The sequence below is a fragment of the Passer montanus genome, unplaced genomic scaffold (assembly GCF_014805655.1).
Source record: "Passer montanus isolate IOZ18808 unplaced genomic scaffold, ASM1480565v1 scaffold22, whole genome shotgun sequence".
NCBI lineage: Eukaryota > Metazoa > Chordata > Aves > Passeriformes > Passeridae > Passer > Passer montanus.
The window spans coordinates 11400589-11417096 of NW_024366815.1; the positions used below are offsets into that span (position 1 = coordinate 11400589).

General features: G+C 34.2%; 1 protein-coding gene across 9 annotated transcripts in view; it reads left to right on the forward strand.

The window, feature by feature from the left end:
* The window catches only part of ERBIN (erbb2 interacting protein), a 114952-nt gene that overhangs the window by 71106 nt on the left and 27338 nt on the right, over nt 1-16508 (forward strand). For all 9 annotated transcript variants that reach the window (XM_039709981.1, XM_039709977.1, XM_039709983.1 and 6 more), the window contains 9 exons: nt 4207-4263; nt 8308-8371; nt 9989-10063; nt 11350-11494; nt 11967-12039; nt 13025-13154; nt 13488-13603; nt 14593-14662; nt 15873-15972. In XM_039709981.1, coding sequence (XP_039565915.1) covers nt 4207-4263; nt 8308-8371; nt 9989-10063; nt 11350-11494; nt 11967-12039; nt 13025-13154; nt 13488-13603; nt 14593-14662; nt 15873-15972 — 830 coding nt within the window. The remainder of the gene's footprint in view (nt 1-4206; nt 4264-8307; nt 8372-9988; nt 10064-11349; nt 11495-11966; nt 12040-13024; nt 13155-13487; nt 13604-14592; nt 14663-15872; nt 15973-16508) is intronic.

Consider the following 16508-nt stretch of genomic DNA (forward strand, 5'->3'; position numbering starts at 1 on the left):
TGTTGTCACTAATAATGTCTCCTAAAAGCTAAGCCAATACCTATGGCAGCTAACAAGGTTTTTATGCTCTGTGTGTCAGGTTAGAAACCTGGTTTCTTACATCTCTTTCTCTGAGTGTTCATTGTTTCTACAGTTTAATTGCTGCCATTTCTCAGGAGTGTTGTCCCCCATTCTCTCACCTGCTGTATTTGTAGTGTTCTCACATCCCTCAGTTTATTAGACTAAATAAAGTTCTGCTTTCTTCTGGTGTGGTAGGTTTTCCTTTGTGTCAGAGTATATTAATATGTCTTGGAACAGGTTTCAGTTTTAATTAATCTTCTTTATGACAGAGGATGATGACATCTATAGCTATATTTAGAATTGGAATTGAGATCTCTTCATGGCTTGTACAGTGTCATGATTATCTTCTTGTTTCTTTTAGAAATGTCTGTGGTTTGCTCCAGTGTTCCAATTATCCTTTGTGCAGCTGCCTAGTGTAATTTCCTACATGATTAGCTGATGTGTTGGACAGTTCAGTTAGAAATGGCTGATGCCTACAAGGAAATCCTAAGTACTTGGCTTGGTGCTATGGTATCTTGTAATTTTTTCTAGGTTTTTTTTGTCCTTAAGGCTGTACAAGTTTTTTCCCCCTACGGAGTCTTACTAAATCACTGTATTGTCTGTGACATAAGAAGTTAAACATTTTTCTGCTCTTACAAGATTGCTATTAAAAAATATTGAACAGGATAGTCCTAGAAAAGGTCATTGAGCACCTCTATCACTACTAACCTAACACTCAGCCTGATGGTTAGGAAAGAAATTTTTTATAATGGAAAGCACTTTTAGTATATCCAAGCAGTGTTTCTTTGAATTTATCTCCATGCTTTATTCTCATCTTCAGAATTTTTGCTAAATATTTTCATAATTGTGAGGTCAAGATTTTGCCATCTTTTTTCCCCTTTTTCTGTGAGTATTGTATATTGGTTGTCTTTCAATGATGTTATTCTTGTCCAGTCTGTTAGGTTCACTAAAAGTCACCAGAGTTTTGATATGATATACCCATTCCTTTGGAATTCTCAGGTGACAAAGTGGGGTATTTTTCTCCATTCCCAGGTTGAAATTTGAATGTGTTGATATTGGCACAGATTGTGGCATTATCCTTCATGCCAGTGCACAAATATCTGAGAATTATTATCCTTGCCTAAGAAAATCATATATATTGTATCTGAATGATGTATATTTACATTTAAATACACAAATATATAAGCAGAAAATGCTTGAAACTCACTTCTTGCTCATTTTGAGACAGTGTTTTAAAAGGGAAACATTTTTTACTAATGGGTGTTTAAGATAAACAAGGATTTATCGTCAGTGTAATTCTAAAAATCTGGCAATATTGTCTGTAATGGGATATTTCTTCCAGAGCCTCTGTACTGGATGTTGCAATTAATTTGCTTTATTTCTGCCTTCTCAACAATTTGCCAGTAGTATCTGTAATAGTAGATGGTTTTAGTAGTATCTGCTTTGGGATATGTTTTACATAAGAGTACAGTGATAATCAAATTTAGTTACATATATATGTATTTAGTTACGTATATACATATGTATATATGTGTTTCGCAGAAACTTTTGTAAATTTTGCCTTCAACATGCATACTTTTTATTCCACTTGCCTTTGCATTTTAGTAACAATTTAAAATAAAAATATTCTGCTTTAGGAAAACTGCAGACAAGGTATAAAGTAAGGAACATCTCTCAATGCAATATTTTTCTATTTCCAAGGAATTACTGCTTGTCACACAGCAAGTTTTGAGTGTACCTGCTGTATATTTCTTTTACATTTTTTACAGGTGGTATAGTTTATGAAATCAGCTTTAAGAAGGATATTGATCTTCTCCTGAAAAATTGTTCATATAGAGATTTTGTTTTATTGAAAAGTTGTGTTGCATTTAAAATGCAGGCTAAAAGAACAATTAAAACAATTTTTAAGCTATTACAGAATGTATACTTCCAGTTAAATAATACCTGTTATAGCTTTGTGCATTGGTGATGTGCAGATAGTTCTGCATTGATGGGTTTTTCAAGTTCAGAAATATTTCTGTACAAGTAGGACAGATCTTTGCCACAGAATGACCCAGATAATATACATTCTGCCACTATGAATTCTATTTTTCCTTTAGTATGGGTGAATTAGTTCTCAATTTTTTTCCCAAGTTAAATGCCACTTCTTTGGGTCCCTTATTGCAATTCAGATGCTCAGCTTGGATGGATGCTGGATGCTTAGCACCAGCAACTGAAAAAACAGTTAGACCTAGTATTTGATGTGCATTATTATTTTAATCTTGAATTAGCTCTTCAAGTCATAATGGAAGAAGTAACAACTGCTTCAGTCCAGTATTTCTCATCATTACTGGAAGAAAATTACATGTTTAGACATAGCCTGTATCTCCCAGCTAGGAAAGGCTGAGAATGTTTTCCTGGTAGTTTCTGTGAAGCTCTGTGCATAAGAAATTCAATATTTATATCTTCATTCTCTAGGGGCTAGCTGAGGAAGGATTAGAACAGGAACAAGGTGACAAAGCTATAAACATTTCTGTCACCAAAGGCAATCTTTAAGTTCACAGAATTAGCTTATTACAAGCATCGCACAGTCAGTTCTGGCTAAAGTCAGCGAAGTGTGGGTGTGCATATTTATAGTTTAGCATATGAAGGGATATTTGCTGCCATTGCATTCAATGGAAATTTGACTGCATACATGAGTTGTGAAGGAAAAACTACAAACAGTGTAGTTATCTTCCCTGTTATCAAAGCAAAACACCAGCTGAAGCTTAATGCAGTGCTTGGTTTAGAAATCAAAGCCCAAAATGTTCATTCATATCTGAGGCTTCTTGAAGTTCTGCTTTGCACAAGATTTGTATCTTAGGGTGCTGGTAGGGTAGGATCCTAGGAGGTCTTTCCCACTTACGTTCTAGGTGAACAGCAGTGCTATTACTATGAATGGAGTTTTTATTCGGGTGTTCTTGCACCACTGTTAGCATGTTGGGGTTTCGCGGTTTTTTTTAGGAGCTGGAGGGAGGAGGTTCCCCTCCAGCAGTTGTTACCAGATGGTGAGTGCTCCTTGCAGTGCTGGGCTGCACTGACCTCTGCTCTTTCAAGGTGACTCTTACACTCTTAGGTTACTTGTGGGCATGGCAGATTGCTGCTTCAAAGTCATCCAAAAATTAGTGAATATCTAGAGGAAAAATAAATACTGTTTTCTGTTTTCAGCTTTCTATTTTTACACAAAATATAGTTCTTACCACTTTATTAAAATTAAGATTTTTGTTTCTGTCCTTACAATGCACTAAGTTAAGCACCTTCAGGAAAGACTAGTCTACTCACCAAGCTCCTTTCTGACTCAGGGACCTTAATGCCCTATTGTGTGTTGTGTGAGGGCTGTCAGTGGGTCACATGTAGAACTCTTGTCATTACAATTCTATCTTCCTATCTGTATTTAAACTAAATCAGTTTCTTTCTTATTTTTTTTTTTAACAAATAGAGCTTTGTCACTTCTGTCTCAATACAAAAAATTTCACTGGGAATGGTACATTGCATGTATGTCAAGACTGCTTTGAACTTGCCTTGGCTAAGCAGTTGAGTTGGGATTTAGGGTTATTTGTCTTGCGACCAAAGATTTACTGGAAAAAAGGTCAAACCACCTTGACCTTTTTGACAGAAATGTCAAAATGGATTCAGAAGCTGACTAGAAAGAGAATATGGAAGGAAATCCAAGATTAATTTAAAGCTATCAGGTGGAAGACTACAGGTATTCCTCAGATAAGACTTTTTCTATTGAACTGTTTGATACATTGCCAGTAGTAAAAATCGAACATCTTTAGTTGTGCAAATTTCTGTTACTTCCTGTGTACTTTTCATTATGACAATAGCATGTACCCATAATTAATCTGATGAAGTGTTTCAAAATTTTTGGGATTAAGGAGCAAATTTTGTTCAAACAGCTGCACAAAAGCAGGCAAAATCTTTTTTGTTTGTTGCTTTATCAAAATCAAACTCCAGCCAATAAATAACATGCAAATTTTGCACAAAATTTCACCTCAATATTACAGGAAAAACTTTCCAAACTTACAGATATTTTTCTTTTAATTGTATAATAAAAGTAAGGTCAGAGATTGCTTTTGTCATTAAATACAGAATATTGTAGTAATTTCTTATGCCTTTCTGTTACAGATTAACTAAACTCCAGATATTGGAACTTAGAGAAAACCAGTTAAAAATATTGCCAAAGTAAGTATTGTATAGTTCTAGAAATTCCTATAGCATTTGTTTTAACATTAATCCATTGTACCACTCTCCTAAAATCTAACATTTTTCTAGTCCCTGCCTTGCAATTCTCACTTCATCAAAGAAGCCTAGGCTGATGGTGATGCAGTTCCTGCTGTTTCTATGAACAAGAGCAATGCTCAGTATTTTCTGTCTGGGACTCTGGAGCTCCAAGCAGGTTAACAAAAATACAAGAGGTCAATGAAGAAAGAAACAGATCCCAAAGATGGGATGTGAATAGCCACCCACAGAGTCATGAATATGTTGTGGTGTACTGTAAAAGTGATCATTCTCTGGCAACAGAAATTGGTAGAGTTGCTGGATGTAAGAAGTTTTGGTGGAGAGCAGGAGGCTCTAAATTTGAATATTCACTCTGTTCAGTTCATGCTAGGAAGCACTTGAATGCTGTAGGCTGAAGTGGAAACTTCCAGCTCTTCAAATACCACAGCCAGTTTTTTTAGTGACTGTAGCTAATTATATATATGTAAGACATGATCAAGGGTTATGTTCTATTGGGATTCCCTTTATAAGTGCCTAGATACAGTACTGTGGAGTCTGCGGTATAAACAAGCCAGAACTCCTATCTAGAATGGCATGTACAGCATCAGAAAGTGTGAATTTACATATTCAAAGTGTGAAGCATTCTGTGGTATAAATACTCTCAATTCTATTCAGCTCTCTCTGCTATCATTAGTTTTTAGCAGAAAAATTACAGGACATGTAATTTAGAGCAGTAGCTCTCTAAATTGAGTTACTCCCAACTGAGGAACAGTAGCTATAATTAAGGTTATAGCTAATAGAGATTTTGTTTATAAGATCACTCTGACCTTAATTGCCATAATTAACACTAACAACATGAATTACATTAAATATTTCTAAAAATGTAATTTACTCTTTTAGTGATGAGACAGTAATACATGTTTAATGGATCTAAGTCAAATGTACCCTCTGTTGAAGGATGCTGGGAAACTTTTTGTTGACTTCAGTGTTTTCAGAGTTCTGTTCTTGATTGAAAACTAAACAGTAACTGTTATGAAGAGCTCCTCGGTTCCATAATAATCTATGGTACATGCTGAGCTGCCAGCTTTATTATTCTCTTCTGGTTCTCTTATAGAAAATGCAAGACGGGTTTAAAAACTGTAGGAAATTCAAAGCAGTTAATAAAGTGCAGCAGTAGGTCCTAGTATTTTTGCTATAGAATACTAATATATTTCTGGGTTTCCTGTGACTTGCACCTTTCTAATAGTCTTACAGCAAATTCTTTCCTATTTGTAATAAGAAATGTATTTGGATAAGTTCTGCAGCATCAAACTAGCCCTCTTTCTGACTAAAACATGCACATAATTTTTGACACTAAAGTATGAAGTGCTTGAAAGAATGTTAATCAAAATGGGTAATCAATGCCAACACACTACATCAACCTTACTTTATGCCAAGCCTTATGCCAAATATGTACCATTTTGTTTGGAGCTTATCTACAGCCAGAGACTGCAAGTGGCAGCATTATAATGCAAAACAGATGGATAAAACTATTTCCACTGACAGGAAAGCAAAACCAGACTATTTTAGAGGCATTTTTCAGATGGGTAAATTGGAAAGATGGTCCTTTAAAAATATGGTACTTTTTTTTTTTCATTTTTTAAGCTTCTATGGCTTAATTGTCAATAAAAAGAGTAAGCATTTTAGAAAGAAGCAGGTTATTTGAGAGTATAATTACAGCGATGGAGGGCCCAATCCTGCCATTGTGCACACTCCCTTTGAATTGTATGCCACTTGATATAAGCTGTACTGTTAACGTTGCTGAAGCTGTCTGTATATAGCAACAGAATTTGAAACACAGTTTAGGCTATCTGATCCCTTAGTATTAAGTTGAATTGATGCCAAGTTCAAGAATATGAATTATGACAGAGATTTTCAGTTTATTGGTGGGATTATGCAGCACCTTCTCAAAGATGAAAATAGGTGTAACTCAGTGATCTAGTTAATGCTTGTTTCAACATCATTTGGCATTTAATTTTCCTGTTACCCATAACATTATTGAAAGCCTTGTTTGCATTTTGTCTGATGGTATTTCTCTATAAACAATACAGAAAAGCAAGTAAATATTAATCCTAGAATATTTGATAGTGCTATTGCATAAACAGCAGGGAAAGGAGGGAATATTTCAGAGACCCTCATCTTGCACACCCATTTGTGTATGTTTTGTCATTGAGCGGATGTGTTTGCTAGATCATAGTCATTTGGGCAAGGGAAAAAAGGGCCCTAAATCAATAAAGTTAACTTGTTATCCTGTCATTGTTACATAACGTTGGTTTGCATAGTGTGGTCTATGAAGTTGCAAAAGCTACAGAATGCTATGTTCAATTCTTTCAAAGGAGTTCTTCAGCAGTGCTTCTGGGACACTCTTTGGGGCAAATTTGTTAGGAACATACAGCACTAAAATTGATATTGGCATGGTCTCACAAAGCTTTGAGAGATTAATCTTCTACAGGATTTCAGAGGGACTCATATAACTTTAGTTAGAAATGGAAAAAGAATATTAGTTTACTGATAATCATCCTGTTCATTAGCTTCAAGAAATGAGGGCATTTTTTTCTTATAGTCTTCTGGAAGTAGTATTTTATGTTTTATTGTTTGTTTTTTTTTTTCTTTCTCTAGCATGAGCCTTCTTTCATTTAGCTAGAGGCTTTCCTTCAAAGCCTGTGTATACTATTTGTACAGTGCAAAAAAGGCTTCTGCTGTTTTTATTTTGGTCTTGTCTTTACCTACTTATGCTAAATTCCTTGTTTGTCCCTAGCTTGAGTACTCCAGTGTCATGAAAACGAAATTTCTCAACAAATGTTGAATCTCCTTCTTGGAGATTATTCCATGAATAATATTAATAATCACATTAAACTACTTTCAGTGAATATGACATATTCCAGTATATTATTTTTGAATTTTATGTTCAGAGCAACTGTAGATCTTACTGTATCTGAAGAAAAACTGAAGTTTTGAATAGCTGCATAGAGCATCTTGTGCTCATACTATTGTTTCTTGAAGAAATTAGTGTGATATTCTGACAATATACAACACTCTACCATTTAGAAGCTCTTACATTTAATTTTAATTTTTTCCAGAATTTTATAGTATGTACACAGTTGCAGTTATATATGAAAGTTTTAGATACTACTAATCGTTCTGTGAAAATCTCTTATTCAATAAATATATGAATATGTTTTCATATGAGGGATTCATACTCTCTTAAAAAATACTTCCAGGTAGAACTGCTGTTGACTCTGAAGTACTCATTGTGATCACGTGTGCAGTGGTAGATAATCTCTATGGAGCCCCCAAAGTGCACTTAAATAGAGAAAGAACGTTTGCAAAACACAGCTTGAAGTAATGGATTTTATTTTGGACGTTGATTTAGTATTTGCCATAAGTTAGGTTGAAGAGTATTGATGTGTCGCAAAGTCCAATTTAGTAATCTCATTTCATGTATGACTAAAGATATAATTAGAGTTCCAAACCACATCACATGGAAGTAACAGCAGCCTGGAGAGATACAAGGTGGTGTTGCATACTGTGATTCAGCAGTGCTCTTCTCTGTTGTAACTGGTCACTAGTCTTCCTTTGAGAAGAAAACATGTAGTTAACTTGCCTTTGACTGCTGAAGGGACATATTATGACTGGAGGTGAAAAGCTGAACCACTCAAAGGAAGAGATGCGCCGCTGCATTACTCTTTATCATGAAGATTTCTTTACTGTCTTTAGTTTTTGCATGCATCTTGCAGCCTCAAGTGTGTTGTAGTCTACGCTTTATGTGACGCTCAGCAGTCTGCAGGATCAGTAAATATCTACCTGGTTGACCAGTGTGTAAAAGAATTACCTTTAATTAGGTATCATTCCAGTTACAGAATAGCATTACTACTTAATACTGATTACTAGATTTTTGTAAATCTGGAAGATTTGATGTTGCTAGTATTTTCTTAGATCTAATTCTTTTTTAAACCCCTTCCTGTGCAGAACCATGTCCAGACTGACTCAGCTGGAGAGACTGGATTTAGGAAGTAATGAATTCACAGAAGTGGTGAGTTCTGCCTTGGTAAAAGAGCTCTGCATCTTTTTTTAATCTTCTTATCCTTTGATCTGTTTTTAACAAATATGAAAACATAAACATTATCTTAAGAGTTCTGCTTCCAAGCCTTATTTATACTTTACACTACTTTATGGAGCCTGTTATAAAAATCGTGTGTGTGATCTTATGAATGAGAGTATGTGTTTACTCCATTTTAAAATAGCACTCTGTTATATAGTAGGGTTAGTGTACTGGTAAGTAATTATAAGTAATATGTGTTTGAATTATAAACATAATTGTTAGGCTTAGAATAAATTCTAAACACTTATTGATTAGCATGTATTGAATATTACAGTTTTTTGCCTAACTGCTTTTATTATTGTGCACAAACTATTTAGATCCAAGGGAAGCTATATTAAATTTGAATGTTGTTCAAAGCAGTATTTACAGTTGAGGTATTCTGATTTTTTCCTTCAACATGCATTGACTTGTTTCCTGTTTGTGTTCTCACAGGCAAAAATATTTTGTATTTAAGGGTCACATAACATCTCTCTGCTTTTACAAGTACTTTCCTGGGTAAAGGAGTTGAAATAGAAGTATAATGAAACTTGCTGACCTGCCACACAATAGAGTCAAGCCTTTGTGGGGCACTAGTAGAACATGCAGATCTGAACACTTGCCTGGTGATATGGTTTGGAAAATAGAGCAGCGTATTTAAGGAATTTTTCATTATTGCGGTTAAATGTCTAGTCCTTACCATGACTGCCATATTCTCATCACAGGATATATATTTTTGTGGGAGCCTTAAACTAATGTTGAAATTACATTTTCTTCTTGGAAAGTGACTTAGTTATTGGGAAAGAAAGTTATTGGGAGTCAGAACCACAACTTCAGCAGAAATCCTGTCTATTTTACTGTATAACAAAATTTACTCAGCATTTATCTGAACTTGGCTGTACTTATTAATGTGCAGTAGACCCTCTTTTGTTTTGCTTTCCCTGGAGGGAAATTTAAATAGGGAAAGCATATGCGACATGAATGTTTATCAGGGTCTTTCCCTGATAAACAAGACTTTTTACAGTAAGTTGCTTATTGTGTGAAATATAATCCTGCACTTCATTTTATGGGTGGGGTGGTTAGATTGTAACATGGAGGTGCACCCTTTGTTGATATAAAAAATGAAGTTTATTTTGAATTTTCCCCATACCAAAAAATCACTAGGGTTTTTGAAAAACGGGTCTTCTGAGTTGATGAAATGTAAATATTTTTAGATGTCTTCCATTAAAACTGTACATGTAACATGTACTTAGAGTGTGTGTCTGTTGAAGAAGAATACTTTCTGTAAAAGACACCAAACCAACAGGAAGATTGGAAGGAAGGAACCAACCTTCCTCTAAAAATTATTTAGTGCTGTGGTCAAGTTCTTCAAAATTTTTATATATCTAGTATATATATATTTTTTTTCATTTCAAAAGTGAGTTATCTGGGTTTTTTTTGATGACCCAGTGAAAAAAGTGGGTATAACAACTACAGTAACACTAAAGTTGCAATAGACAAAGTGCTGGAGTTGGTTTTGCCATTCACTGGGGATTTTTCATAAGATTTTTTTTAAATGGCTTCCCATTACAGCCTGAAGTACTTGAACAACTGAGTGGATTAAAGGAATTTTGGATGGATGGAAATAGACTAACACTTATTCCTGGGGTAAGTTCTTTTGCTGTGTTAAACATACAGTATTTTAAATTACACAGGTACTTGGTTTGTCAGTGATCATGTACATTGAAGTTATGTAATTTTAGTGTTACTTAAAGCCAAAAGGATAAATGGCACTTGAGTTCTTAACTAGTCCACTTAGAAATTATCACTGATGATGAGAGCTGTATTCACAGCTTTTTGGTGGGCTTTTTTTAACTGAAAGTTACATATTTCTCATCTAAAAATTATGTTGCAATTCAGGAAAATGAGTAAAAATGGTAAATCAAATTTAAGTTAGAATAGCCCTTCCAAAAAGGGATTGTTATAATCTATGTTAGATAGCAAGCAGGAGTATATAGGATAAATATGTTGTGTGGCTTTTACTGGTCACAGTTGTAAAGAAGCAGTGCCAGTTCCAGTACTGTGTAAACAGCAAGGGAAAAAAAGAGAGCATAGTCAGTTCCTGAGGAGATAGTCTGTTGACTTTGTATGGGTTCCTGACATCTTTCAGGATAACATGTGGTTCAGGCTGACCTATTATTACAGTACTTGAGAGTCTGTGCTTGAGTTTTAGCAAACTAATAGATGAGTATTTGAAATTTGGGAAGCAGCTGGCTTGTTTTCAACCTTAAAATCACTAGTAGTCATGTGAAATATGGCCTTCCTGCCTGATCAGTAGACTTTTCTACTGTTTTTCCATCAACTAACTCTTAGACAGTTGAGTGGTTTGATTGTAAAATATGAGCTGAACAGTGTTTTGCAGTAAAATAATTTCTGAGAGTGAAGATTTCAATAGAGTAGTGTGCATGAATTTTAAAGCTTATGCTTGGTTCATGTAGAAGGGTAATACATGCTTATATTTTGGTTTGTTTCTTTCCATGTAGTACAATTAGGGATTCATTGTTGTTTTTGAGGATGCAGTTTTATACAGAAGGCAAAAATGAGCATTAAAAGTCTACTGGAGCATAATGATGTCCTCACATTATGTGTCTCTTTCTGAAGTTTGTTCTAAAACTTGAATTACTTGATTCATAGTAACTAATCAAACTGTTGAATGTGCAGAAGACTGACTTTAGGGACATGCAGAGTACTCTGGGGTGTCTCTGTGTGTTAGAACATCAGCTGTGCTTATCTGCACAAAATACTTCATTTGAAAGTTTGTGTATTTTGCATAAAATTGTATTTCAGTACCTTAAGTCTTCCTCTGGCATTATACATGAGAGGTCAAATCTGCTGGATATTTTTTGTTTTGAACTTAGACTTTTCTAGAATACATTATTTTCTCTTGCTTTTAGTTCATAGGCACTTTGAAACAACTGACATACTTGGATGTTTCTAAAAACAACATTGAAGTGGTCGAAGAAGGTATTTCAGGTTGTGAAAGCCTGCAAGACCTACTGTTATCCAGTAATTCACTTCAGCAACTGCCAGAGTCTATTGGTTTGTATTTTAAGTTCATTCATGTTGTTAGAAGCCTGTAGTTCAGACACAGAGAACTTGAAAATACAAAAATTACATTCCAAATCTGTTTCAGTTGAGTAGAAGTGCCATTTCTTGATAAAACTGTAATGCGTGGCTGAATAATAACTTAAAATTGGTTTGGAGCATTCTTTACTTTGTGCAGTAGTTTGTAAATGGATGAAAAAACATTGTCTCTATCAGAAGAAAAATCAATTTCTTTTTCTCCCTGTCCCCACTGACCTACCCAAATGGCTGACACATTGTAAACTGGCACACAAGTTCTGTAAGCTATTCCTTATTTCCTTAGGAATACAGCACTATAGGCACACCAGGGAATAGAGAAGATATGGTGGCTTGCCCATAAAGTTGGGGTTTTTTCCCCTCTTAAAGTTAAAATTCAGCTTAATGAACTCAAATGTCCATTTTGATTTACTTGTTCCTATTGTTATAGGTTCTCTGAAAAAGGTGACAACACTTAAAATTGATGAAAACCAGCTAATTTATTTGCCAGACTCCATAGGAGGGTAGGTATTTCATATTCACAAAAATAAGAAATTGAATTGCCTTTCTGAATACTCTTCTGTAACAGTGGCTCCTCTTTCAGAGTTTTTTAGAACTACTTGATTTAATTTCTTCTACATGTTAATACCCTAATACAATTGAAAGCAATAGTTTTCATATCTTAGTTCTGCTTTGCAGCATATATGTTGCTATTACTTAATACCAAAGGACATATGTTCCTCACTTAATGCAGCCACCAATCTGTAAAACAAAAATTGAGTGTGACAGAAAACCAGATACTTAAAGAGTCAGGTTTCTGAAACTGGTTTTTTTTTTGTCAGTTACATGGTGTGGTAGATATTGCAAATGATTGCCCAATCTCAAAAATCTTGTAAAAAGCAAATATGAACATGTATTTATCTTACATATATATATATATGGAGAATTTTCAGCTGTCAATCAGCAAGTTTTTTTAATATGTATTTTGGTGTTCAGCAATTTAATTTAAAACTTGCAAAAAATACCAAAAATAATTGGGTCGCAGTTAAGTGCTGTACAAATGTACAATGTCTTCCAATTTATTTTCAAATATTTTAATTAATATAGCTTATCTTTTGTTGTCAGAGTTTACAAAGTACTTCTTCATTGCCAGATTCTTAGGTTCATGGTCTGTAACTTAATTCTTTGCTTGTTCAGAAACTGCACTCAGCTCTAATTTGACTATGATTTATCCCATTCTGGATGTTTTTAATGCCTTAGACTGGCATGTTGTTATATAGTACACAAGCATTTGATGGTGCTGGCCTCACTGTTTTTATTGTGAGGACAGCGTAAAGGAGATTTAAAAAAATTAAGCAAATTCTTCTTGGATTTTAATTCCTTAGGGTTTATTTTGAACTACATTTGTGATTAATAATTAATAGTGATATTAACTTCATTTAAGCTGCAAGTATTCAATTAATGTTGGATTCATTATTCTGTATAGAGGAATTAATTTTTTTTTTGCAGGTTAATATCAGTGGAAGAACTGGACTGTAGTTTCAATGAAATTGAAACATTGCCTTCATCTGTTGGGCAGCTCTTGAATATAAGAACATTTGCTGCAGATCATAACTTTTTAACTCAGCTGCCATCAGAGGTATATATTTAATTGCAAGTCTGTAAAATTAGTATTTTAATGTGTTTATGTAGTCTGTACAACTTGTAAATTAACAAGCTACTAATTTTTGAGAGGACTTTCTTTGTGTATGTTTTTAAAGGAGGATGTATACAAATATACAACTTTATAAATAATGAAATTTGATTTTTTTAAGCAACAAGTAGAATTCATTCATGTTTATTGAAACTAAAAGGTTTAGTATGTAAGAATAAACTTTCAAGGCAAAATATCCTCAGTACTAACTGTTTTAAAAACTTTCATATTTATGTTGTGAAGATGAATTAATTCTTTGTGTGGGTTTTTTTTTTTCAGATTGGAAACTGGAAGCATGTAACAGTGTTGTTTCTGCATTCCAATAAGCTTGAATTTCTCCCTGAAGAAATGGGTGATATGCAGAAATTAAAAGTCATCAATCTGAGTGACAATAGGTTTGTGAATGCTTTTAATCAAGTAGAAGTTGTATAAAATACAACAATAATGTAGATGGATTCTTAGGAATCATTTATGGCTATCTTTCCTTATCTCACACACAGCTCAGAAGGTGACTGAGATGTATTTAATGTATTACTGTCATATCTGGATCTTGCAGCTCCATTATATTAAGCTATCTTTATTTTAATGACCTGGCAGATGCATTGAAGTACAGCTTCTCTACATTTGTGGTTGTTAGCATCTGTTTTTCTAGGGAATTAGTTTGGTTATTTTCATAAAACTTTGAGTCTTACTTAAAAATTAACAGCTTCTTGAATTGCATATGGAGCACCAACAGTATCATAGGATAGTGTAAAAAAATCTTGGTGTTCTACACAAACGGGGAAAATGTATTTTATTGCAGATGGTCATTAAAAATAGACAAAATGTTTAGCTTTGGGGAATTGATAGTTTATAGAATTGAAGTGTACTGGGAGAGAGAACTAGCAGAGCTCTCCCTCCTGTTCTGGCAATCCAGCTTCTCTGTACTCTGTCTGTAGTTTAATTTATCCCATAATGCCAGAGCACCCATTGTCCATGACTGCCCATTCCCTATACATGTATCTCTTAGAAAAAAAAAAAAATTTCAGGTGTAGCACATTTTTTCTTAATTGGCATATATATTGACAGATAAGATGGTGCAGATTCAGATTTATTAATTCATGTTGATTGTCTTTGTATTCAAGTCACGCAGTTGAGTTAAATTCAGGTCACAATGTCACTTCTTTATTTTAAGCTACTTGCTATACTGGGCAGATAAGTTTTTCTTGTTTGGTTGGGGTTTTTTAAAATTGAATTTAAATTACATGTTGTAGCCTTTCAGCTCTCACTATTTATTAAGTGAACTTCATATGAAAATGTCCTTTTAAAATATTTTACAGACTAATGCAGGATTGATTAAAGTCCTAACAATATGTACTTACATAAAAATTCTTGTAATTTACAGACTGAAGAATTTGCCATTTACTTTTACAAAACTGCAACAACTCACTGCTATGTGGCTATCAGACAATCAGGTATGATTTTTTAAATAAAGAAAATAAATTATTGAAAATAAATAATTGTTTACTTCATTCCTAATGGGATTGACAAGAACAGAGCCATCTGTTAAATAAAGAGACTTAGTGCTGTCTAAATCACTACTTTCTTGACATTACTATGTCAGTACTCCTTAAGTAACCAAAGTAACCAATACTGAGCTTACCTGTGTCTGGAGGCTCATAATCCTGGAGAAATTCTGTGCTGTGAGGAAATGCAATTTAACAGATACTGGGAAGGTTTTTTTTTTGTTTTGTTGTGTTTTTTCTGGGTTTGGTTGAGTTTTTTGGTTTGGTTTTTGTTTTTGTTTTGGTGGATTTTGTTTGTTTATTTTTGGTTGGCTGGGTTTGTTGGTTTTTTTTTTATTGGATTTTTTTGGTTGTTTTTTGGGGAGGGGTGGGTTTTGTTAGTTTTGTTTATTCAGGCTAATTTAGTCGGGTGAGTTTAGTGCTTGATAAGCTTGAACATAAACACGTAGCCTGCTGTTGCTTTCACCACTATACCAGCAGGGAAACTCAACATCCTGGTTTTGAATTAGGTTTCTTGCCACACCTTTGAACTGTATGACTGTTCAACTTTGAAGCTGTTAAGCAATAACTCCTGTGCTTGTCTCTATCCTTTTTATTAAAGTTCTTGATATTATGCTGATTTTCTGAAGGGCATTAAAGTGTACAGGGCTCTCAGAAATCCAGTAGCCTCAGATGTGCACATTTACAAAAGCAGTAATTTCAACAATCTTCTGCCTTTCCCTGTAAAGGTTGGAGGATGTTCGATCTAGTCTCAAAACAAAAAAACAAAGGTGCTGAATTCTTCTCTTTCTATGATTGTCTGTAGTTTTAAATAGCTAAAGATATCTATGCATTTCTGATTGGTGTGCTTTGGGATAGTAGTAAGTACCAAAAAGAAACTGGATTACTTTTTGATTATCTAGTGTTTTATTTTACAAAAGCTGTTGATGTCTTTGTCCTCAGTCAAAAAGCCTGTCATCAATCAAATACAGAGATATTAATATCTTCATTTTATGAAAATTATTCAGAGGAGAAATGGTTTAGTGGTTTAACTCAAAGTTGTGGGACAGGCATGCTCTGTGATATGTAGGTCACATTTACTTTTTTGTGTACATGTATATATATATATATGCATAAATATATATTCTCATAACATAGCTTTCTTTCATTTACTTTCTAGTCTAAACCACTTATCCCTCTTCAAAAAGAAGCTGATCCTGACACACAGAAAACTGTACTTACTAATTACATGTTCCCTCAGCAACCAAGGACTGAGGAGGGTAAGGAATTTCTGAAATTACCTGTCACAGTGGTCATTGTTGAAAATAATAACGGGAAGGCTTCCTGCTAATATGATTTTCACTAAATAATGCTTAAATACCTAAATGCTTAAAGTTTGGAGTATACTTGCAAGAGATGATGAGTTGTGTCTGATGAATGAGAACGCTAACTTAATGAGATTTAGATGTTGGTAAATTCTAGGTGAAACTATTTCAGCGAGTAAGGTGAGAAGTGGACTGACAGGAATACATTTGTGGTGGTTGCCACTCCCAGTATGACACCCTCATTCCTTCCAAAAGAGCCTAATGGTTTGGGGTGAAATTCTCTTAAGAAAGTGTTTGCTTCAAACTGACTATTTTAGCAAAATGTTTCCTTCACTGGCAAGTATGTATTTTGTGAAAAGTACATAGTATTCTCTGGTTTATTTTGAAATTTGAAAAAAAAAAAAAATCAGTCCAGAGAAAGTATATTGTTCACATGTAGTTTGAACTGCTTTTATAAAAGGTTAGGTTCTGGGCTTTTGGTCAGGAGCTCA